Here is a 25,836-nt window from a genome sequence, read left to right on the forward strand (position 1 = left end):
AGTAAGCCAGTCAGAAGAAGATAAATATCATATAATTTCACTCATATGTGGACTCTAATGAACAAACTGAATTAACAAGCAAATAGAGACAGACTCATAGAGAGCAGAAAGACAGCTCTGGGGGAGTTGGTAGAGGGTGGAAGGATCAAGCAAAAAAGAACACGGACACGTGGCCGTGGAGCACAGAGTGGGGATTGGGAAGGAAGGGAGGTGGGTGGAGGCAGAAGAAGGTAAAAGGGGGATAAATGGTAATGGAAAAAATACAATAAAAAAGGAAACTAGGAAAAGATTTTTAAAATAATAAAGTCTTTCACCCTGTTAGTATAAGTCATTTCCTTTTTGTTGATTCTCTGCAAATGAATATCTCAATAGCAGAGTGATTTTATTTTCCACAAAATGAGAAACAAAATAAAATCACAATAACCCTACAGATTATGCATAATACTGATCATAATGATGGACTCCAAAAAGTACTATAAAACAGGTTGGCAGCTACCTTTGCTGTGTTGAAAACACATATTTTAATAACAATAACATGCCCAGTTTGCTCAAATAAAAGATGTTAACAGCCACATATTTTTATGCATCGGATGGCAACAGTTAAAATAAAAATGATATACATTTTGTGCAGATCCATAATAATCCCCAAACAATTTACATATCATTTACCAGTTCTTACTGTATTACGGCAGGTAGTTTGGTAGTCACTCTAGAGATGGATACAGTCGTAATGGACCAGGGAAAACATAAAACTGATTTTTTTTACTATTCCAGTGTGAGAGGATTACAAATTATTTTGCACTTTTCAAGTATATACAACTTAATCTGATGTGTAATTTTGAGAATTGCTCAATTCTGCAACTATTGGAGTAATTTTGAATTTCTTTGAATGATTATGAATTACTGCATTGTATAGGGAATATGTTACTTTACAAAGATTACTTTGATGCAATAACGACAATTTCATCTTTCCTTTCATTTCAGCTACATGCAAATAGATTACATGGCTGAAGGAAGGTTAGTCTTCTATTTTGATTATGAAACAGTAACTTTGTAATTTCAAAATAAGTAAGATATGCTCCAAATTTAATGCATATATATAAATATCAAGCCTCCTATGGAAATAAACTCTTTTTCATTATCACCAGGAATATGATGACATTTACTATTTTGCCAGCTGAGGTTCAAATTAGATAGCTCCATACGCGACAGAAACCCTGAGGCCTGTGTGGATCCTGAGGACAAAGGTGATTGTTTCAATTATTTTCCTTGAATGGCTTATCTAGCCTTGACCTCAGCATGGGGCAAGATATTGGGAGCTCGATGCATGCAGCCATGTAATTATGCATTTAAGTCTATTTTCCTAATTAATTTAAATATGCATGAGGCGCTCTCACGGCTTGAGACTGAAAACCTGTGGCCTGGTCACTGGATAGAATCAAGGCTCCCTGATGCGAGAGTTGATCACATCTTTCATGAGCTTTTGAAAGATGTCTTTTGGTAGAGGAAATTGAAGCCTCAAACTTCCAAAACTTGGAGAGAAAACTCTGCTCTTTATTTCTTTTTAATTTTTTTTTAATTAAGGAAACAAGGTTGAAAAACTGCTGTCAGCAACGGCAAGTTTGACGGATGGCTACGGCAGCGTAAAAGAGTCCACAGGGTTATACACTGTGCCCCGACTAATGTGATATATAAATCATCAACGAAGCCTGGACACTAGGAAGAGTAGGGAGGAGCAGAGATCAGAGGAACAGAAAGGCTTAGGGATGCAACTGCTGACATTTGTGCCCAAATACTTGCAAGTATGTGTAGAGGAAAGAGCAGGGGATGGGAGGGCGCCGACTCTTGAGACAAAGGAACTGTTCCTATGTATTACAGAGGGTCTCATGAGGCAGTAACTGGCCTAGTGGCCCTCAGTACCACCTCCTGTCACCCGCAGGCTCACAGGCCTGGATCAATGACCCTGAACGGGCATCCATGTCTAGGATGCAGTCATTTCTCAAGTAATTACTCAATCCTAGAACATATTGATTCCTGCCCATCCTTTCTCTGTCTTTCATTTCTTTCTTGATGAATGTCTTTCAAAAATCTGCACTGTATTGGATAAAATGGAACCCTTGCTCAGCTTGCCGCTCTCTGTGAGCATATGCTGTTTTACCATGATTTGCACAGACATGGGTTTTCCTCTCTGGAAAGTCAGGCTGCCGGCCCTCTCAGGCCCCTCCTGCACGCAACCCCAGAGCCCTCCACTGTGGACGGATGGAGGCAGGCTCACTTTTCCTACTGAGGTGGTGCTTAAAGTCAGAGACAGATGTTAGTCAAGTCAGAAAAAAACAAACAAACAAAACTACTCTTTCTAAATCAATACATGGCAGAGGTTATTATTTTATTTTTTTTATGACATCCAATGCAGGAAGGTCAGTGAAGTTAAATGGCCCACTTTATGCTTGCCCCTGAGGATGCAGAGTTTTAAAGAGTAACAGTGGTTTGGTCAGCAAGTGCGAGATACCTGCCTGGATGTGAAGATATCTGTCTCTAAGCAAAAGCCAAAAAGTTTAAAGACAGAGTAGGGAAATGTAAGAATTTAAACAGGAAACATGTAATGAGCTAAGCTGGACTTTGCCGAAGCAGCTAATTTTTCCAGATAAGCCATGCTACTAGGTTTATGGCACACATTCCAAATTCATCAGTAAATGATAAAATTGTCTTACTATGGTTAATTTTCATAAAAACTTGATTCAATTTCTGGGGTTTTTTTGCTTCTACTTGTCACATCTATGCTCCAAAAGAATGAGCTTACCATCTGACGACAACTATACACATTGGTTCACGCAGCCCAGACCGAGTTCTAAGGGTTGGACTTGATCATGCGGTATGCTACATAGAAAGCAGGTATAGGGAGCCAAATGCTCTATACCATACGCAGTATTTCAAAGGGACTTTTGATTTCTGATATTATTTGTTGTGAAATATCACCTAATTTTACTGTGAAATGTCTGCTTCATTTCTTAGATTCCCAGGTAGAATGAGCAATCGTTCCTGTGTATTGGTTAAAAGTTTTCCAAATTTCTGATGAAGCAATGTGCTGTGCTGTCTCATTATCTAGATTTCCCACACTTAGGTGGCAAGTAGTAATATTACATCAGAAGTGTTTCATGAATACATATATAGAATACACTCTTAAAACAGTATATGAAAGCCTTTGGAATTTCAAGACACACCAAATGTAAAACTTTAGATGAATAGCTTTCAACTGAAAAAATAAAATAAAGTTGTATTGTCTTTGAACCAAAAAGCAATAGATGTGAAATAAATTCAGGGTGGTACTTACCACAGTGAAATTCATCACTTTCAATATCCATATGGTCATGGCTAAGTTAACTATCATGGTAACCAACAGCAGAAGGACAAAGAAGTATAAGCACCTCTTTCGCCATCCATAAATTCCCACTGGGTACAGTTGTGCATTCTCAGCCCTGGGCAGGTTATTCTGCTGTGTTGCTAGTATATACTGTTCTCGTGTCATCTGGGAAACAAAAAGGGGAAGAGAGGGAAAAACATTCAAAATTAAAATCTACATTTTTAAAAGATTTTATTTATTGATTTTTAGAGAGGGGAAGGGAGGGAGAAAGAGAGAGAGAGAAGCATCAATGTGTGCTTGCCTTTCACGTGGCCCCCACTGGGAACGTGGCCTGCAAGCCAGGCATGTGCCCTGACTGGGAATCGAACCTGTGATGCTTTGGTTTGCAGCCCGAGCTCAATCCACTGAGCTATGCCAGCTAGGGCAAAATCTACATATTTTTAATCAAAAGATACAACATACCTAAGAATAATGGGTATTGAGTGCTTAGATAATTATGGCTATGTAATTAAAATTAGTTAATTCATCTAATTAAAAATAGTTCAAATGTTACAAATTCCCTCAACATATTATCGTTAGTGTTGTTTTTAGAGCTATTTAACTAGTTGCTATGTCTGTAAGATATACATTATTTTTAGCCACGTTTGCCTAACCCTAACAGTAGCTATTTCTCTCAGGAGTCTCTCTCTTTGTGTGTACTTTGTTTTGGTTTTTTGAAAAGCAAGAGATTCAGTAAACATATCCAGTGCCTCTAACAATTTTGAAGAGCAAATTGGATAACAAAAGGCCAGGAGAAAAAGATGTCAAGAAAACATGAAAAAAGTGTTATTTAATGAAAGCTATTTTTATTACCTCACCTTAAAGATGAATTTAACATTATTACCTTATACACCATCTTCATCACAAAATACCTTAGAGCATATAAACTGCAAAGAGTTTTCTTTAAAAAAATCTTTATTTCTTACATCTCACAGATTGTTTTTCTCAGTCACAAAAGCTTTCAGTAGGTGTTACAGTGCAGGGCTGGTGCCGCCAAAGACAAATAACAGCATCTAACTCTATAACAGGGGCGTCAAACTCATTTTCACCAGGGGCCACATTAGCCTCGAGGTTGCCTTCAAAGGGCTGAATGTAATTTTAGGGCTGTGTAAATGTAACCACTCCTCAACTGTTAAGGAGTTGAAATTACATTCAGCCCTTTGAAGGCAACTGCGAGGCTAATGTGGCCCCCAGTGAAAATGAGTTTGACACCCCTGCTCTAGAAGACTAAGCAAATAATCCTAAATTGGAAACTTTTAAAACCTTTGCCTAAAATATTATATGTTGATCCCTTTTCAAATATTGAGCATATTCTAAAATATCTTGGTTGACATTATGAGATTTCTATAATTAATGCAGAAAATTGTTTCGCTAAGTGGTATTGTTATTCTAAGGGACTCTATCAAACAAACCTACAGTTGCAGAGATACTTATTTTCTCCGAACGGTTAAGTAGGTCTCGTGAACAAGAGAAACATGATCACAATTTCCTGAGGAAAATAACCTGTATTGAGATATTTCTCTGGCCTAGTACTTTCTACCCCATCTGCAACATGAATTCAATACCCTCCAAAAACTTTCTTTGGAATTCCTTTGGATTTCAAGGTTGCATACACTCCTCCTGGCTACTTAAAGTAATTAGGACCGTCTTCATCTTACTTTTGCAATTCTATTTCATACCATATTTCTCGCTGACAAAGCATTCATTAAAATCAAATAACTTCTAAAATATAGTATTTCTTAAGTAATAGCAAGAAAGTCTTCATCTTCTTGGATCAAAATGATTATCAACATTCACAATAAGGTAAATGGACTTACTTATAACCCCTTGTAATTCAGGTGAGGGCTGATTTAAATTTGGACTTTGCACTTTCTCTATGAAAAAATATACTTTTACAATCCTGATAATGTGAATAAAATTTCCAGCAAGATATCATGTGGTTAAATGAGAGATACATGGGAAAATAGAATTAGACCTTGTACAATTTTCAACATTTTTCTCCAAAAATATAGAAATCTGATTTTTAGAAAGGTCCATTTTGTTCAATAAATTTAATAACACAGCAAATAAACACTAGAAGGGAATGAAATATTCTGGAATGACCTTAACACAGTTCATCATTGATAACCTGACTTTGGGAAATTCTGGTGAAGTCTGCTGAGTGGATGGAATGGCAGAGATATTAATTAGAGTAGCAGAGACCATTTGTTATTACTCCCATACCTCATAGGAGGAGACAACGGTATAAAATACTGAGGCCAAAGAAATGTACTAATTATTGCAATCTAGCTAGCATTATTGTGTGTGTGTGTGTGTGTGTGTGTGTGTGTATTCATATTCTAAGGAGGGCATAGTAATTGAGACTCTAGGCAGAAGTGGTTCTTCACTTGATAAAATATGTACTTAGTGACAACTTTGTGCAGGTAAAGTTCAAGACTGTTACACTCATGAATTTCAGATACTTGGGGAAAACACAATAAATACATGGAAAAATAACATATCAAATAGTAGCCTACTCTGAAGGCCATAACACACATATTAATATAACAAATATAATAATATAAAAATTAAAGATATTAATAAATACATTATGTAAATAATAAAATACAATAATATAATATATACATTATACAAGCAATATAACATTGAATAATGATAGAGTCTAAGAAGATAATAGGCAAGGTAATATAATGGGGCTACTTTAAATGTGATAAAAATAGAATGCCTCATAAACAGGGCACCTGAGATGAGACTGAAATGATGAAAGTCTTCTAAGAAGAAAGGTAAGAAAGAGATCTTTGAGTATTTGAAGGCCTAATTAGAGTGGGCTAACTGGAAAATGAAAATGAAGTGCAGAGTGAGTTTACGCCCCATTTTCTGAGGGGGGAAGAAGAGCAAAAAGGGGATTTCCTACGAGAGTACAGGGTCTGCGGTTGGAGTATTACACTGGGGCCAGTGCATGTCCACACACAGGATATGAGACAGAGGACGGGAAGGAAATGAGGACTCTTAACCACGGGCCAGCTGTCGAGGTGATGGAGCCGGGCTCCAGGGCTGTTGACTTGCATTCTCAGCAGTGTGGTGGTGGAGCAGCTAGAGACAACAACAAATTACTCAGGCATCTGGATTCCACAAGTAGGGGTAACAAACAAGTTATAGTTATTATAATCCAACGAGACCAGTTCTAGACCTCATACACTAGAATTCTGACCTGGAGAATTCACATCAGCATATGCGAAGCTGACAGTAGCTGTGCTGTGGTTAAAGTTTACAGGTGCCCGATGGGACGGCAGGTGGCACCGAGACTTACCTCCTCCACAGCACTCGTCTTCATGTCCCCTCCGTTACCAGAGATTCGTTGCATCTGAATTTCAGTGTCTGACACCTAGAACGCCAGTATGTGCAAGTGCCGTCTTCTCCTTTCTGACTCCAACACCCTTTCCCCCCTTTCAGTGAGGTTTTATTAGTTACTTTCTAAGACAGGGATGGAGAAAGGAGGGTGTGTGTGGATATAATCAGACGTGGGATCTTCCCAGATGGATAGGGAAAGCTAAAGAAAACTCCTCCTCTGCTACTATTTGTGAGAACAGGGGGAAAAAATGAGAGGTGAAGGAAGATTATAATGCATACGTTTTAAATTTTTGTTGGTTAAACCTGAGGCTATTAATGCAATGCCCTGTTTCATGTTTCGGAAGGAAGAAATGTTGTGTGGAAGGATGACCGAGTGACCCCATCCCTGGTCTGTATCCTCGTGGCCCTAAAAGGGAGGGAATTTGAACAACTTTGAAATGGCAGCAAGCTGAGAAGTTTGGAGGTGAATTGTGGAGCACAGGATTTTTAAAAAACAAGTTTTAGTAAGAATAGACTCTCCAATTTTACACAAAAGCTTGTGGACATTTGAAAGTTAGTACAAGCCAAGGTATTGAGAACCTGTTATCTGCAGTCCAGATAATTTTACCACTAAATTGCCAATGTGATGACAAAGACATAAAGAGAAACCAATTTTATACCAGAAGTGATATAATTCTATAATTGATTTTTAAAATGACATTTAACCATTTTTACAATACTACTTACATAAATATGGGATATAATGAAGAGATGTAAGCACAAAGACTGGAAGGAAATAGTGAGTTACTTGTTATTTCACTCATGAACTTGATTCTTTATAATATTAAAATATAAATTGAGCATCTAATTTCTGCTTAGCCCTGCTCCCTGTGTTTCCTGTTATGGAAAATAAGGATATAAAAAAGAAGCATGTATCTCCTGGAAAATGAGCTAGATGACTGGAAAAATTGATTTTATTTTCTGATCATGGAGCTAGCACTTGGCACACTTAAGCAGCAGTATGCGCCATCCTTGTGGCCATAAAAATCGAATCTTGGCTCCAAAACCCCTTAACCTTCTCACTGAGAGTAGCTGTATTCTAGAAGAAGTGGTAAATCACATTGGCGTTACTGTTCATTGTGTTGCTTATGTAGATTTAACACAACAATGGCCTATTACTTGTTCAGACAAGGGATGAAGCACATGAGACTAAAGGCAGTCTCCAGTTTGCCAAATGGCCATCCCAGCCTGGTCCTTCATTTTGTACTCCAGGGTAACTCCCTTTGCTCTTCTCCGCCCCAGTTTCCTCAGCTCTCAAATGAATACTACGCTGACTTACGTAAGAGCAATATGGGAATAGAAAAGTGGGGTGTTACAATGCCTTTTTCATTTTAAATGGTAAAAATACTCATTTTAAAATCGATCATCTACCCTTAGCTAATGGTTTCCTACTTAAATGCTGTGTAAGTATTTATACTGGAATATATTTAAAAATATGATTGAAACATAAGTTTAAAAACAAAATGATTAAAGCGTCCAAATGACATGGGATGAACTTTAGACAGCGTAAAGGCTTTTTATTTCTGTTCTCAGAAAATGAGTCTCTAAACGGCTACTAATGTTGAGAGAGATCGAAAACAATGCGGCGAAGTCCACTTTCCAGGGCAGTAGAGGCTTCCCCCTCTCTGTGGCACTGAATTCTCAAAGGCACGTTCCAACACGACTGTAGTTACAGCTTGCCATTTAAGAAAAATGCCTATTGGGAGTGGGTATTTTTTCCAGTTGGTTTATGGAAAGTGCTGTAATCAGGTTTTATAGCCTAGAAAAGAGGCAACCTAGCAACTGAATTTCAAGAATGATGAAAGATATTATCTGAGTCAAATGGGCTTCCTCTTGAGATAGGAAATGGAAGAAGATTCTAGCCAAGCCTGACAGAGAAAGGAACGGAAGAGGCATTAAAAAGGGACACATATTCCTGGACGAAGAAACGTTATATAAAAACATGGCCATTTGAAGAAAGGTTTTTCAGTGACCCAGTAGTCACTCCGAGCTTATTTTACATACGTTGTGTGCTCAAAAAGTAAGCATATTTATACACAAAGTAATGCTTCAGTATTTAATTGAATGAAAGCTCAGTCACAGTGTTTGACCTTTACTAAGTAAGGCAAATACTTCAAGTTAGGTTCCTGACACGGAAAGTACTCAATGCTCAGATCCTCTCCTGTAATATTAATAGAACAACTGAACCACGAAAGCTGTTTTGAAGGAGGTAAAGAAGTTTTTTGCCCACTCAGAGGAGTATCAGCTCTGAGAGAGGAGACAACACACACGGAAACAACACGCGATCCTGAGGACCACACGCACTGAGACTGCGAGCAGGAGAAGGCCACTGGCAAGCGCTGTTGCACGTGCACAGCAGGGGGGAAAGGAAACATCTTTAAGGAAAAATCAATCTGCCAGAAACACAGCTAGGGTGCCTCACTGGGCAAGTGGAAAACCCACACTATTTAAAGGAATAAAGAGCAACAGGAAAACATGTTCAAGGGAAAATGATAACAAAAAGAATCAGAGAAAGGCTAAGGATTATTGGATTTTAACAGCAAGTAGAAAGACTCCATGAGAACAAGGAAGGTAGAAAGTACGGTTTCCGGGGTCTTGATGATTCACTGAAAAATGTCACTGTTTGAAAAAATTTGCAAACAAATTGAAAAAATAGTTACTCTATTGAAAGTCATTTTTCTCTCTTTGACAAACTTAGTAATATTTTATCAGATTAATTTAAATCATCTATAGTGTAGTCAAATTTGCCTTGATATAAATTTTTCTAAGGTGTAGGAAACTCCTAAAAAAGTATTGTTTTTGGTTATCCTATTTTTGAGAGATGAGAATAGAATATTTGTAAACAATACATTTTAACATAGTATTTTCTGCTTTCAAGGAATTAAAGGAAGATGGCCTTGTAAAGATCAACCTCATCAAGCCAAAACAAGTTTTTTTATCTCCTAGCATAACTGTATGTTGACTACCTGAATAAAGACAGAGCAGTTGGACCAATAATTAGACTTCAACTCTCTTGAATTGTTTAGGTTTTAAAAGGGATAAAAAAGATATGTCCCATTCTTGCCCTGGCTGGTATAGCTTAGTGGACTGAGCATGGGCTGTGAACCAAAGAGTCACCGGTTCGATTCCCAGTCAGGGCACATGCCTGAGTTGTGGGCCAGGTCCCCAGTATGGGCCATGCAAGAGGCAACCACACATCGATGTTTCTTTCCCTCTCTTTCTCCCTCCCTCTCTCTCTAAAAATAGATCAAAAAAAGATATGGCCCACTCTTGATATAATAAGTCCAGGGCAGAGAGGAAATGGAGACCAGTTCAGTTCCCAGTTGCATGACAGGAGGATGCAAAAACAAGAATGGTCATCATGAAGAGCCCTGATCCTTCAGCTCCGCCCCTGTTGCATCTTAGTTGGGGGTGTACATGAGAACAGGAACCAGAGAAAAAATGAATGCCGCATCTATCATTACCCACACTAACCTGGGTGGGGCCCACCTGGATCATGAGTATACTCTGCCTTTCCACCAGAGGTGGAAAACAAAGAGAGAAAGGGACTAAACATACCTTTTCTTTTTGGTTTACATATGACGTATCAGCCTGTTCTCAGTGCTAGCATCAAGAAACTAAACACTAACTGATGGTCCCTGTCGGCTGAAGAGCTTTAAGGAGGATGTATATGTTGTCCTCTTCTTTCTCCTCTTTTCTGTTGCTTATGGCCGTTTCTTTTCTTAGCTTATGAAGGGCAGCAGAATATGCCACATGCACCGCTTTGCCATATTGATTGTTCCGAGTTGTAAGCACTTGAAAAAAATCAAATTCGGGGAGAATCTTTCTCTGAGTTCCCTTAAGTACCTAAAGACTGATGCTCCAAAAGTCACACAACTGTCATAGATCCCCTCCCCAGGAGTGTCATCAACCAGGGAGGTCTGATTCATGTCATGGAAGAAGAGACTGGAAACTGACATCACACCCAGACCCCCAGACACGCTTTGTCATAGCCTGTCATGCCTCTCATCCCTTCTTCCAGGGCCCACTCACCTCTCCCAAACACCATTTACTCTCCCACAAGAGGCCTACATCTCCCCTTCCCTTTTCTTTTAAAAATGGTATTTAAGCCTGAATTTTAAGTCAACTCAAGGAGTTACTCATTTTTCCTTGTGTATCTCCCACACGTACATTAGATATGTATGTTAATAAACTTTGCTTTTTCCTTGAAATCGGTCCTTTATTACAGGCCCTCGGCCAAGAGCTCAAAAGGGTGGACGCAATTATTTTTCCTCCCCTGCATGGTGAACACCTGCCCACGGGGCAGAAAACCAGCTGGCTGCGCAGAGCGTGCTGCTGTGTTTCTGTCTGACCATCTCCCCTCCTCCTCCGTGCGGTGAACAAAGTGCTTTCTCCAAAGCTTCTCAAAGAATTGTTTCACTTCTGGGAATATATCCTAAGAACCCCGAAACACTAATCAGAATATATGCATCCCTACGTCTTGGCACTGTTATTTACAATAGCCAAGGTCTGGAAACAGTCCAAGTGCCCAAGTGCCAGGTAGAGGAGTGGATAAAAAAGTTGTGGTGCATTTATGTAATGGAATACCATGCAGCTGTAAAAAATAAGGAACTTTTACCTTTTGACACAGCATGGATGGACCTGGAGATTATTATGCAAAATGAAATAAACCAGTTCAGAGTAAGACAAATACCATATAATCTCACTTATATGTGGAATGTAATAAAGAAAATAAGCTGATGAACAAAACAGAAACACAAGCATGGAGACATGGGACAGACTGACAGCTGTCACGGGGGAGAGACTGAATGAAAGACGAGTTAGAGATCAGTCGAAGACCACACATACACAACCCACATGCACAGAGAGCCGTGTGGTAACAGCCAGAGGGAAGGGGGGAGGGAGGGTTGGGGTGGAGGTGAGCAGAGTTGGGGGGGCGGGGCAGAAGACATCTGTAATAGTGTCAACAATAAAAATATTAAAAAAAGACTTGTTTCCAAATTCTAACAATGTATAAATTGTTTCCTGATTACATTTAACAAAATTACTTATTTTGTAAAAATGCATTCTCTTCAGAGTTCTGGAAAGCTATATTCCAGGCCACAATACTTAATTTAGGCTTCTACCTGGTGATCTATAAGGGCATTGGTCATATTATAAATTGGAGAGCATTATAAATTATGTTTAACTAGTTTAATAGTACCTGTCTTACCATCAAGAAACAGCACAGATAGGGATTTTAACCAGATGAATATAAAACAAACATAACAATATGTCAACTGCTGGTTCTAAGAATAACTGACAATATTAGTAGACAATACCATCCTTTATTTGTGTATTTATGCAGGCATTATATATGTACATATTCATTTCTTTTCTTCCTTACATATTGCACATAGCAGTTTAAAAATATGTTGGAATGAATAGGGAAAGGAACACAAATAAAAATCACTTAATTGTTTAAAACACACAAAACTCTTCTTGGAATAAGCAAAAATTCACATATTAAAACTCATTTGAAACATTATACAGATATAACGATAAACTACACAGTGTTTATTCACTAGATTATTTCCATGATGCAGTATTAAGGTGCAATTACATTAATTCACGTTCTAGTGCCATCTGCAGAATTTTGCATTTTAACAGTAGGTCAGTGCTCCCTCCCAGATAGGTAGTTTAACAGTATGTTGGTGCTCCCTCCCAGACAGATATGTTTATTACCAGCTCTGTTTGGTTATACCCCAAACTAAAAGGCTAAGTGCTCCTATTTTGATCTGAAAATGAAGAAACATGAAGTAATTCATTTTTATTCATAGCCATTGAAATTATTTTCTACAACAAAATAAAAAAGAATCCCTTTCCATTAAAAAGGAACAGTGCATTTAACACCGACTGATCTTTCATTCAAAGGGAAGAAAGGGAATTTAATAATGATAATAGCAAATGAGTGCATGGAGATTTTCATGTACCATACATTAATGCCAACCAAGTGTTAAGTTATTTAGTCCTGACCACAATCCAGAGAGGGAAGATGTTATTATTATCCTTTTAAAAAATCAGTTAAAGAAAATAAGCCTGGAGAGTTAGGAAATTTTCTCAAGAGCCACCAGGAGCAGGAGTTAGCAAGGGCAAGAAATATAAAAAGCACCTTCCAAACCCTGGACCCTCTTTCTTAGCTAGACAGACCCTGCACTGTCGACGGGCCACGCACAGTCAGCCCCTCTCCTTCTCACGCGTTATCTTGCTTATTTATCGACACCACTCTCTAAAGGTGAGTCTTAAAAGTCCCACTTTAGAGCCCTGGCTGGCGTAGCTCAGTGGATTGAGTGTGGGCTGGGAACCAAAGTGTCCCAGGTTCAATTCCCAGCCAGGGTACATTCCTGGGTTGCAGGCCAGAACCCCCAGCAACCGCACATTGATGTTTCTCTCTCTCTCTCTCTATCTCCCTCCCTTCCCTCTGTAAAAATAAAATAAGTAAAATCTTTAAAAAAGTCCCACTTTAATAATTAGCAATCTGAAACTCGAAACAGTCAACATATTTAAAGTCCCATAAAATAAGTAAAGAATTTGTTTTTAGGTTCAGGTCTGCAGATTAACATGGGAGATATTATTGATGTTTTCATTTCTTTAACCATGTTTGATGACTTTCCAAGCAAATATTCACTAAATGCCTAGTACAAAGCATTTTAAATACATTTAAATATAGACGACACTGTCTCTAAAATCCATAGACAATTAGGCAAGTGAATATAATCTGTGCTTCTCCTAATGTGAGATTTGTATTACTGGTAGTAAGGCCATTGTTTTAAGTGACAAGGGTAATCATTTCAGATAGTTCATCAACACAATATTAAACATTTTTATTCATATAAAGGTAAGTCTCTCCTTTTGTGTTTGTTTCCAAGCTCTCTTAGCATGTCATATAGAAAGTCCATTTCATGCTAGTAGGCATCATCTTAAATCCTAACCAACACTCCAAAAAAATACTGTTAGAGAAGTTTTCAGCCAAGCATTATCTTTCTAGTTAAGATGGAATAGTTTTATTTTGTTTTCGTTGTATTTATATTTCCTGTTACCTTGTGGTAGGCGAAACTGGCCATATGCTTTCTGTTATCTTCTGGCACACAGAACTGCTTTCCAATTTCCTACATCAATCTAAAACTTCATTTAAACACAGGTTTATTTAACTAGCAGTGGTGAGTGGATGTGAAGAATAATATTCAACAAATAGCATGCTGGAATGCTGCGTGAATGTGGGGAAAATTGTGAGGCTGTAGGAAGTGGTTAATGTTCGGATGACCCTATAAACAGGAAAAGAGTTTTCTAACGAGGCTGTTACAAATTAAAAGGGCTAACTCTGCGTGAGTGAGGTCCCTTGGCTATAGGAACTGAGTAGACATTGATGTCTGCGTGGAAGTTCGCGCCGAGGATCCACACATATGTTGTAGGGAAGACTAGGGAGGCGCTTAGTTCCTGAAGCTCCGAGAAGCCCTGGGTCTCCCAGCAACAGCCCTCCACTTTGGTAAATTCCGTGCTAGTGGTAGATGCTCTGGAAATTTGATGGAGGGAACAATCATTCTCTGGATAAGTTATCAGGTGGCTTTGCAGAAGCATTTGATGCAGGCTCCATATAGTCTTTAACATTTTCATAAGTAAAGAGTAAGCCAGGATGGTGGCACTCCAGGCAAAGAAAAAGCAAGAGAACAGGAATGCAACACTTTTCAACCATATTGAAGAAACTCTAGCTACACAAGAAAGAAAATATGACAATAACTTCTTGAGAACAAGATGTTCTTGAGAACATACAAAGTGCATGAGAAATTAAAAATTATTAAGAGAGATGGTGGTTTATAGTTACATTTATAGAGAATAATTTTGTTTCCTCAGGATGAAGTTACACCCATATCAATGCACTAAATTATTTTTCTAATTTTGAATCACAGTGAACTTATTTTGTTTCAAAGTGGAAATGAACTCATATTAATAAATGAAGAGTAGGGAAAACTGTTTGGAGGAGTAAAAGCAGTGTGTAGCTTACCTGATATCAATATTTATCATAAAGCTATATTCAACGAGTGTGGTGCTGATACAGGAGGAATCAAGTTAACCACCAGAACACAATAGAAATTCCAGAAATGGACCAACACATATTATGAATTTGAAGTTACTGAGATTACCAAGTATTGGGAAAAATATGGTGAAACTGTTACTGTTGATGTTTGCCTAGGTACTGAGAAGGGGAACAAAAAGGACCTAATAAGGTGGGGAGCATAAACCTGATCACTAGACAGGAAGCTACAGCTCCAGACCCCAGGGGTTACGGCACTTCTCTGCTAAGGGGATGAACACTCCTTCCTCCCCACTTTCAGTACCAGGTTGCCCGGTGGGAGCAGGGGAAGGCAGGCACACGTGCAATAGTTCAAAGCTGCAGGAGGAGGTGCTTGCACAAAGAGGCCTGCCAGTCTAGTCTGGGAAAAGAAGGGATTGGTTGAGAGGTAAATCTATCTAAAGTCTGAGGAGGAAGCCTGGGAAGTTGATTAGTACTTTTGAAAGGGCACCTGGTCTGTCCCAAACCCAAGCAAACATAATCCCAGAGGAACAAAGAATCTGTCTCTCAATCTCTCAATCTCTCTCTCCCTCTTCACTCTCTCCCTGTCCTCCTCCCTCTCCCCCACCCCTCCATAACTGGTGATGGACTCTTCTCCTGTTCATTCCTGCACTCTCCACCTGGAAGCACATGATCACAGGAGTCTAGCAGCTACGGGCCCAAAGCAGACAGTACGGGCTCCAAAAGGACTCAGCTCTCTCACTCTCTTGCCCCCCCAGGAACACGCTCACCCCATGCACTCACACATTCTCTCTCCAAGGCCAAATGGTCTTAGCAGTCACGTGGACAGCAGCCACGTGAACTGCACCACTGGAGCAGCCGTGAACACGCCTAACTACCAAGGTAAGGAATGACAGTACTTAGCAGCCGCCTGCAGGCTCCAAAGGACTGAAATTTAATGTCAAGCAGAAACTCTGGACACTGGCTTTTGTGTTGCCCTTGCTGAAGACATGGTTGGATTTCTTCCATGGACAGAGGCATGGGACATTGGAACCCAGGGGGCAGCTTCTATTTCCACACAAATAAACCATCTTGCCATCCCACCATCTCTTGTGCATGGGTCCTTGGAATGCTTTCCTTATGATGATGTGCAAGAACCTAATTTCCACCCATAACCCAGCAGTGATTCTCAAAAGCATTAGTAGGAAAATGAATTGGTATTTCACCTGGGAGAGCATTAAAAATATCAGTGAAGCTGAAGATGTACAGCCTCCCCTCACAGAATTTCCCCACATGCATGCGTACTACAGAAACCCCAGTATTACAAACCATTTCAAATGATTTTTTGTTGTACTAAAATACTGGGAAAATATCTCACAAATGACTGCCCATAGGGGAATGCATATGTAAATTTGGTTTATTTAAAGAGTAGAATATCATACATAATTAAAATGAATTATGTCTACACATATTAAAATCCATAGATCACAAAAATAAATATTAAATGACAAAAACAATCCTCCTCCAATATGGACACACACATATATATTTATACCCACATATAATTTTTGCTCACATGCATAAGCAGTAAAAATATTGAAAAATCTGTTAAAAAAGCACATAAACCTATACCGGGATGGTTTTTAGCTCCTGGTATAGGTTTACTCCTTCCTGTAAGTGAACTTGGACATGAAATTTGTGTTCTAGGTTCTTTTTCTGTAAAAGGAAGTTGATGAAAATCTGCCCAGGATGTGTTTCAAGCCATTTATGCCTGTATATTGAAAATGTATAGACAGATATAAAGCTAAAAAAAGAGAAAAATAGTCAGAGGACAAATTTGTGTATCATTGCTCCATGAGGAACATTTATCCTGAGCTGAGTCTCTGTGAAGGAAACGAACACCCTGAGATGATAACCGAGGACCCAGGCACTGCATAACACGGGGCGCTGTGGAGTCAGATGGGGGCCATGCAGCAAGAGTAAGAGTTAAGCATAAGGTGGTTGAAGTGATTTTTAGGAATGGAACATTCATTATCCACCTATGCATAAGAAAATTGGCAAAATTGAACTTGAATGGACTTCTTTTAGGAACTTAGTTTATGTCCCTGAGCTGGGTGCCAGCAGACCATCTCCTGCAAACAGCGACGTGAAGATGACAGCTTAAAGCCCGAGAAGTGCTTTCTGGCAACTACTTTTTACAGTCTTTTTAATTTAACAGGTTAGAGAGCGAGGGGACACAAAACTGCACGATATTCTCAGACAGACTCAAACCTCAGCATTCTAAACTCGAGCAGAAGCAGTGGCTGCACAGTGCGATGCAGTGTCCTCTACTTTGGAATGTGGCACAAATGAGGCCATTGTGACCCTTTTGGTGTAAGGACACGTGAAAGATGGCAAATGCTGTACCCTTCCTCCTTATTAGACCACCCTCCTTATTAGACCACCTGAGAGAGTATTCATCTGAGGAATCATTACTCAAAAAGCTTCCTTGAAACGAGACAACGAGGATATACATACTTTAGATTTAGTGTATGAAAAATATTTTAAGTAATGCTTTAAAAATAAACCTTGAAATCAAAATGGTAATATATGTTTTGATTAAAATTTCCAATTACCAAAACAGTTATTTAAATGAGGTTTACATGATTAAATTCATACTAAAGTTCTGAAAATCATGCTAAGTGCATTTAAGAATTAGTAATTAATTGAACAAAGAAGCCTATTATGCTATCTAGACCTAGCAGCCACTCAATATAAATAGATAAATTTTTCTAAAAAGATTCACCACTATTCTTCTGTTTCCATACAGAAACATCATATATGTTACAATTTTTTTTATCTTACTTATCTTCAACATTATCAAAGTGACTCCACAACTAATTATTTTATGCATATTAAAACTAGAAAGAAATAAAAGAAACCCCATTCTCAACACAGTGTATCAGTATAGTTTGTCCCCTCTTACCAGCCCCTCCTTATTTCCCACACCCCCAGGCCCCGGCCACTTTCCCGTTTCTATGCATTAATAGTTTTCACTCTCTGGTGTCTATTTTAGGCACAATGACCTCGGTGTGAACTGCAACAAACTGTACAGCATGGAACGGGACTGGGAAATGATGACAGACTTTCACAATCCTTGCACTTAACCTTTCACACTTACACTCCACCTTGAACACTGATACTATTTTGACTAAAATAGGGAGGGGATATACACTTTAGAAACATACATGCAGACAGGGTGACATAAAGAAAACTGATGACAAATATAACTCATGTAGAGTCACCAGGTGACTCCAGCAGGTGTTAACCCCACCTAGCCAGTCCCCTGTGCAGCCCCTTAAACACCAGTTCACTCCGAGAACTCCAAAGCGCATGCCAGGAAGGGAGGGGGCATTCGTGTCCTCTCCCACCACCAGCAAGTCCACCAGCTCCAGGGCATGAGCTCCCCTCTGCCTCCCCGCTTGGCCAACCACCCCTCAGGTTTGGGTCTGGCTACAACACAGTATCACATTCTCTCTGACCATGCAACCAGATAACAAAACAAAATTATTGTAGAATCTCAATGCAAAGGAAACATATTATCACTCTGCTCAAAAGTAGTTAGAAAGACTTAGAAAGCGTGAATGTAATTCAATTAGTTAACGTTAATAGGTATATGTTAAAATAGTGGACTTTTAGGAAACACAGTGAGCTCCATTTTGGTAAATTTGGCAATAAATGAAGAGGTAAATAATTCTACTTTTAGTGATTTTATTTTCAAAAAGATTCATGGATAAAGGTAAAGAAGAGAGGGGTCACTGGCCCACAAAAGAAAATTTCTCATTTATAAGAGTCCAGCATATGCATGAAGAATTTATCTCTCTGTATACAAATAGGATATGCAAAACATAATTGTTACTAAATAATGTCCCATTTATAATTTGCCATTTTAAATACTTTTTATTGTTGAATTTCTACCTCTTTTTTCACAATTTTTCTTTCTTACTCTATCATTTACTTTAGGATCTAGGACAGGTATACTATCCATGTTTTTACAACAAACACAACTTTCAACAACTGAACCTAAAGAAACAGAAATAAAAACTAAGCAAACAACTAGAACAGGAACAGAATCACAGAAGTGGAGATCACATGGAGGGTTACCAGTGGGGAGAAGAGAGAAGGGAGAATGGGGGGACAAGGTACAGGGAAGAAGAAGCAGAATAGGTAGGTAGAAAATAGACCAGGGGAGGTTAAGAATAGTATAGGAAATGGAGAAGCCACAGAACTTATATGTACAACCCATGGACAAGAACTATGCGGTGGAGGATGCTGGAGGGTGAGGGGGGCAGTGCAGGAAGGAGGGGGATCAAGGGACGAAAAAATTGGGACAACTGTAATAGCATAATCAATAAAATATACTTTATTTTTTAAGGTTTTATTTATTTTTTAGAGAGGGGAAGTGAGGGAGAAAGAGAGGGAGAGAAACATCAGTGTGTGGTTGCCTCTTGCCTGCCCCTACTGGGGACCTGGCCTGCAACTCAGGTATGCACCCTACCTAGACTGGGAATCAAACTGGCAACCCTTTGATTTGTTGGCGGGCACCCAAGTACTGAGCCATACCAGCCAGGGCTAAAATATACTTTAAAAAGTAAAAACAAAAAAGTTATCCAGATTTAATATTTACAATTAAATGATCTTTGCCTCTGTTTTTACCTCTATCAATATCATTGTTTACACATAGCAAGCTCACAGAAAATGTTTAAATAATTTATTTTGGTTTGCTCACTAGCAACAGAAAGAGCAAGGAAAGTGTTTGGAACTTAGGCCAACTCATCATTTTTTATTTATACGTTATCAGCTAAAATGTCAACAACCAATGTTACCAAAGCCATCTCAAGTGTGGAGCGCATTATGGAATGAGAGACCCCATCAAAATGCAAAGGAGTTTGTTTGTACATGTTTATGTATTTAGAAAAGAAAGACAAAAACAGTACGTGTATGTAAATTAACAAATATTTAAAATGGAGAATCTTATCAGAATTGCACATTTTCATCATTCTTTTCCGATTCCACGCTCAGCCAATGACACACGCCCTAGGCCCTTAACAGTACAGTAGGCACAGTGTCTTGCACATCTTTTAAATCAAATGATGTTCCCAAGCTCTTGCTTTGGGTATTTGCCGAATTAATTCACTGATTCTTGACATTATTAAACTTAATAAAACTTTTGTTAAATCATATCATATGTGGCATTATGAAAATGTGCAGTTTCCTGAGAAAAATAGATTTCTAGCAATTACTTACTACAATCATATCCTATACACTAATTGTGTTAAATTGCCCCAGTACTCTCTGTTTCTGAGACAGTTGGATTAATGAGGACTCTGGCAAAGGAAATGAGTTGAGACTTAGGAATTGGCTAACAGTGGCATATGGTAATATAATAAATACATGGATTTTATGTCCATAGGCACAATATTTTTTCTCTTGGTTTCCTTCTGTATCGTTAATTTAGGTCCAGTTCCATATCTAGATAGATAGACTAAAAAATTCTTCCCATGTTCCCCTGCATCTAAGCAGATGTTAAATATGCCAGAGAGTGATGTGGGTTGAGATGGGCAGTTTTGTTCCACTGAGTACCTGGCTGTCTACGGAAGTGATTGAAGGTGCAGTTCGCTGTGAGTGGTTCTGGAGCACACCAGGTGTGCTTGGCCGAGGCCTTATTCATGGCTGGCCTGTCTCACAGACTATGAGGAAAAGGGCCTGAAGAAGAATGGGCCGAATAGAAAATCACAAATACAGAATGCAAGAGCAGCCAAGTAGTGAATTGGAAAAACAATAGGAAAAGAATCTGAAAGGCAACAGTTTACAAAAACAGAAATATTATCCCAACCATCAAAATATTTTAATAGTAATAATAAAATGTCATAGATTTAGTGCTAATTGCAATTATGATTTTTATGCATCTGAGCAAGTTTCAAGAAAACCATTTTGAAAATTTTAAACAAACAATACTTTAAATGAAAGATCATTATAATAGAAACTTTCAAAAGCACTAAAAGTTAATGTATAGGTAAGAGATTGTAAGGCTATTCATTGTCATTGAAATCATTCTTATAATAATTTGAAGAAAAACTTTTACCAGAAATATTTAGAGGATAATGGTAGTATATATAAACAAATACACACATAGATAAACTGACAAATAAAATAAAATTAACAGGCTGTAGAAATAAAACCATATTTATACAGAGAAAAATTAAGTAGTAAAATATTGTATCTTAAATCAGAGGTACATTTATCAATATATGGACTAGAATAAATTTTGGAAAAATGTGTTGGTAAGTAATTATCTTTACAGTTCACATGAAAGATGCTTTAAAGAAGCTGTGGGAGTTGTTTAACAGAGGGACTGGTTACATAACATGTGGCCACTCTGATCAGTCTGTAGTAGCTGCCTGGAGAGACGGAGGGAAGGGCTTTCCCCAGTCTCTGGTGGGAAGGCATACAATGATTAATTACTATACAGCAGACAGACTCATTGAAACACAATTTGCCCATGTTTATGTTCCTTTCTGTCTTTAACAAAAGTTTGACATTAACACTGTAATTTCAAAAGTAAATGTCTTGCTTGAGAATCATATTTCCTGCACCACACTGACATATGACCCTGTGAGATACTCTCCTTTAAAAGAGTGAAATTCTTAAGCTAGGGAATGAATTGTCTCATCCGTTTGTTATTGTTTTTTTCCCCACAGTGCTCAGTGTTCATTGCTGACTGAATATTTTTTAATCCAAGTCCATAATAAATGTCCAAAGTCCACATCATGGGACAATACACTCATAGGAAGAGCAGAGAATAAACTACATTAGTTTTTGGAAACAAAATAGAATCACTCATGTTTTGCATAATGTTGCATCAGAGTCTGGATGGCTTTACCAAGGGTTATTATTCACTATTACAGAAAAAATGCAAAATATTTCCTACAATTCTCCAAACTGCCCATTATGCCAGAACACTCTGAAATAAAAAGGAAAGAGGATGTTAAGACAAAGGAAACAAACAGAAATTAGTGAACAAAAAACAAAACCAGAGTGTACTGCTTCCAAAAAATCTTTACTCTGGCTGGTTTTTATATACATAATTACAAAGGAAGTGTGTGTATACACATACAGATATAGACACATATACATATATACTGATATATAGTCATATCTTTTAGGGCCTATCATTTAGATAAAACTCTCCTGAAAGTCACTGTACTCTTTAATAATTCCAGGGAGATGAAAAAATGTTCAGTGATTAATTTGTTAAATATTTTTAAAGGAAAAATTTCAACTATTCATCAATAAGCATTCTTATCATCTGTGTTCAATTATTTCTTAAGATATTTACAATTTTTTAAAATACTTATTTATTTTTAGAGAACAGGGAAGGGAAGGAGAAAGAAAGAAAAAAGTCAGTGTGTGGTTGCCTCTCACGTGCCCCCTACTGGGGACCTGACCTGCAACCCAGGCATGTGCCCTAGACTGAGAATCAAACTGGTGACTCTTTGGTTTACAGTCCTGCACTCAGTCCACTGAGCTATACCAGCCAGGGCCCATATTCAAGTATTATCTTCCAAATGATCTATCTTTCTTTCCAAAATAATGTATACCCCCAAATTATGTAATAATTTATATTCCAAAATAATTATAATTTACAATTTATATCAATTAATAATTACTTATCTTTTATTTTATCTATGCATTTTCTTTCTTCTCTCTTTTATTTTTCCCATTTTGAGGTGTGCATATATGTAAAATTTCCTAAATTATTTCTATAATGGGGCAGACTATTAAATATTATTATTTTTTTCAACACTATTCTGTTAGAAATGTAAAAGTATAATGTCCTGTCATTTTTCTTAAGTCCTTCAGAATCTATTTGAATATTTATGCTAATGTGAGGTATAGACAGTCAGGCCATGAGGGCTAGAGACCACGTGTATTTAAATGACAGGAGTGAAAATGATTATTAAGTATTAGACTTGGAGAGGCAGCAGGGTTAGAATGTGCATTGAAGGACAAGTAATGTCTGAATCGGTTGTCAGGAAAGAAGACGGAATTCCCATGAGGCTGAAATCCCAGACCACATGGGAAGGTTGTAGAAGCTGCAACGTGCGGTGACTATTGTATGGAATGTGGGCTGAAATTAGTGTGGATATTTTTTATGATGTAGATGTAGGCTAGGTCTCGAAGGGCTTACTTTTGCTAAAGAGTTTTAAGTTTTATGATAAAAATAATAGGTGTGTGAAGGAGAACACTGGAGCAATTTGAGCTAATGATTAAAGTAATTAATGTATTATAAACATTAAGATAAGGAAAGGAAACAGGACAATAGGTGTGAAATGATAATACCTAGAAATAAGATAATTATGAAATATTAGGTTATAAATTAATTGATTCTAAGCAATGAGAATAAAAGTGAAAATAAAAAAGTTATGAGTCCCTTATGGCCAAAACTATGTGAAATTTATTATTTTTTTTACAATAACTATAATAGTGTCTGGAGTATGGTAGAATTCCATAATATATGTAAAAAAGGAAGGAACTAAGGCAGCTACAAAGCTGGTTATTGAACACGTTCGGTGGTAGGCATTGAGGTAGGTGATTTCATATACAATATTTATTGTATAAACATGTTCAACTCTAAGGTAAGCAGTATTATATGCATTTTCCTACAATTAAACACACTAAATTGTATTAGGAAATATATTCTTGCATTTGACAGGTACATTATAAAATTTGAATAGTAAGTAAATTTTCATCAATGTCGATCCCACATTGGGGATTTTCAACCACATCTGGCTACAGGAAAAAATTCTAACTTATTCAAGTGGTAAGTATGGATGCTTAAAGGACAAAATAAACCTGAAAGAATTCTGAAAATGTAAATGCTTAAGTAATCCCCTAATTTCAGATCTCTGCTGAAACATTAGTTTTTAGCTGTAAAGACATGAAAACTATTAGTAAAATTTAGCTTTAATGTTTAATATACATTTCACAATAACTATATTCTTCTGTTTATACAGTTATATACCTCACTCAAATATAAAAACTTCAAAGACTGTATTTGTATTTGTGTTATTCATTTTGAAATCTCAACTGTAGTTCCATGAATATTTCACAGAAATTTTGATTGAATATAACCTTATAATATTTGTTTTTCCTATCTTTATAGTTCTAAACATCCTGAATCACTATTACTAGATTACTTGCTATTTTTTTTCACATTTTTATTGTAGGGCTACTCAACTATTTAAATACATTATGACTTCCACATTATGCAGAATGTATGTCCCCAAAGATTACAATATTAATAATTGTTACAAGAGTTGACATGGAACCAAGGCAAAAACAAACATTTTAGAGTATTTTAGAAGTCTGTAAAGTTTTACTCTTGCCCTATAAAGGTTATTCTTTTATGAAAATATACATTCTCTTAACTTGAAAATATAATTATCATTAAAATTAATAATGGAGGATTAGTTCAACAGTTAACAAAGAATGGTACTTATATTATTCACATATTTGATATGCAAAGGTTAATTAAATGTTTATTGCCAGGAAATAGATAAGAGGGTTTGGTGTAAACAAAGCAAAGGATTCATGTGATTGTCAATTCTGTGAACTAGCAAACCATGAGTATCCCAAGAAGAGAATTTAAAGCATCATCCACCAACCATGAAATATTGAAGCTGACCACATGGTTGCTTTTATTACAAAGAATAAAATCCAATAAGTCCTCATAAATGCAAGGTGATATATTGCTAAGCAAAGCAAAGTTATTCAATGAAGCATTTCAGAAAGTCTAATTATTGTGATCAATACAGCATATCCAGGTAAATGACTATAATTGTATTAGAAAAAAATACTGTTTATCACTATACTTTCATTTTAAATATCTATATTTTAACAATTATGCATACCATTTCTAAATGATTTACAATCTATTTTTTCAAAATTTTTTTTACAGATCCAACTTCCACAAACGCTATTGAGATAGAAGATAAAGAGAAAATTTTAACAGAATAAATTTGTTTGATGATGGTAATCACCTGCTTAAATTACAAATTATACAAGGTCATGTCTTTATGCTATGTAGAACAAATTCATTAAAACACATATCAGACATCAAATTATCTGCAAATTATCCTTTCCTAATTCTTAAGTGAATAAACAAAAACACCTTTTATTTTTAATATTCATTTTATATTAAAATTGAGAAAGGAATTCTTAATGTTAGGTATACAAATAAAAGATACTATACAATTGTTAATAAATATTTCATTATATGTCATGCAAAATTTTCTCATTTCATAATGAAATTTTAAAAATGGCTGAATGACATGGGGTTCAAATCAAACTATAACAGAGGGTATAGCAAGACTTTCTTTAAAATGCAAGGGTCTTTAAAAATCAAAATTTTATAATAAAAATAGAAAAGATTATAGAAAACATGTGATGGATCTAGTATAATGAAATCACCTACACTTACATTTGGAGTTGAAAAGCAAAAACAAGCAACAACAAACAGTAAGGAGGGAGGCAAATGCAAGCTGTGTTCAGTTTATAAATCCAAAGACTTTCAAAATATCAAACAGGCGAATCATCGGTTACCCTTGATGATCACCACCATGGCGGGTCTTGTACTTGCTCAGCATTGTGGATAACTTGATTTTCAGATATACCTAAACCTTCTTCATATTTTTAAATGAATTTTAACTGTCCATGCCATTTTAATTAGCAACAGAGTAAAAATCTTGTAGCAAGATTTGAGGGTATCTTTCCTCCTCAAAAGAATAGATGCACCCAATCCAACAGGAAGTAGATCTTATACTTCATCCCTACTTACCAATTTAGCCTTATTAAGTGGTGTTGAATCCTAAGTATAATACCTAAATCAATCAAATTGAACAGAAAAGTTTTCATTTTTCACTTGCTCCAAACAACAAATATTAAAGTAACCCAG

General features: G+C 37.1%; 1 protein-coding gene across 1 annotated transcript in view; it reads right to left on the reverse strand.

The window, feature by feature from the left end:
- SGCZ (sarcoglycan zeta) overlaps window positions 1-25,836 on the reverse strand; it is a 664,156-nt gene that overhangs the window by 206,337 nt on the left and 431,983 nt on the right. The window contains exon 2 of the mRNA XM_045821509.1: window positions 3,332-3,526. Coding sequence (XP_045677465.1) covers window positions 3,332-3,526 — 195 coding nt within the window. The remainder of the gene's footprint in view (window positions 1-3,331; window positions 3,527-25,836) is intronic.

The sequence above is a fragment of the Phyllostomus hastatus genome, unplaced genomic scaffold (genome assembly GCF_019186645.2).
Source record: "Phyllostomus hastatus isolate PE091 unplaced genomic scaffold, TTU_PhHast_1.1 phas_scaffold_46, whole genome shotgun sequence".
Taxonomy (NCBI): Eukaryota; Metazoa; Chordata; class Mammalia; order Chiroptera; family Phyllostomidae; genus Phyllostomus; species Phyllostomus hastatus.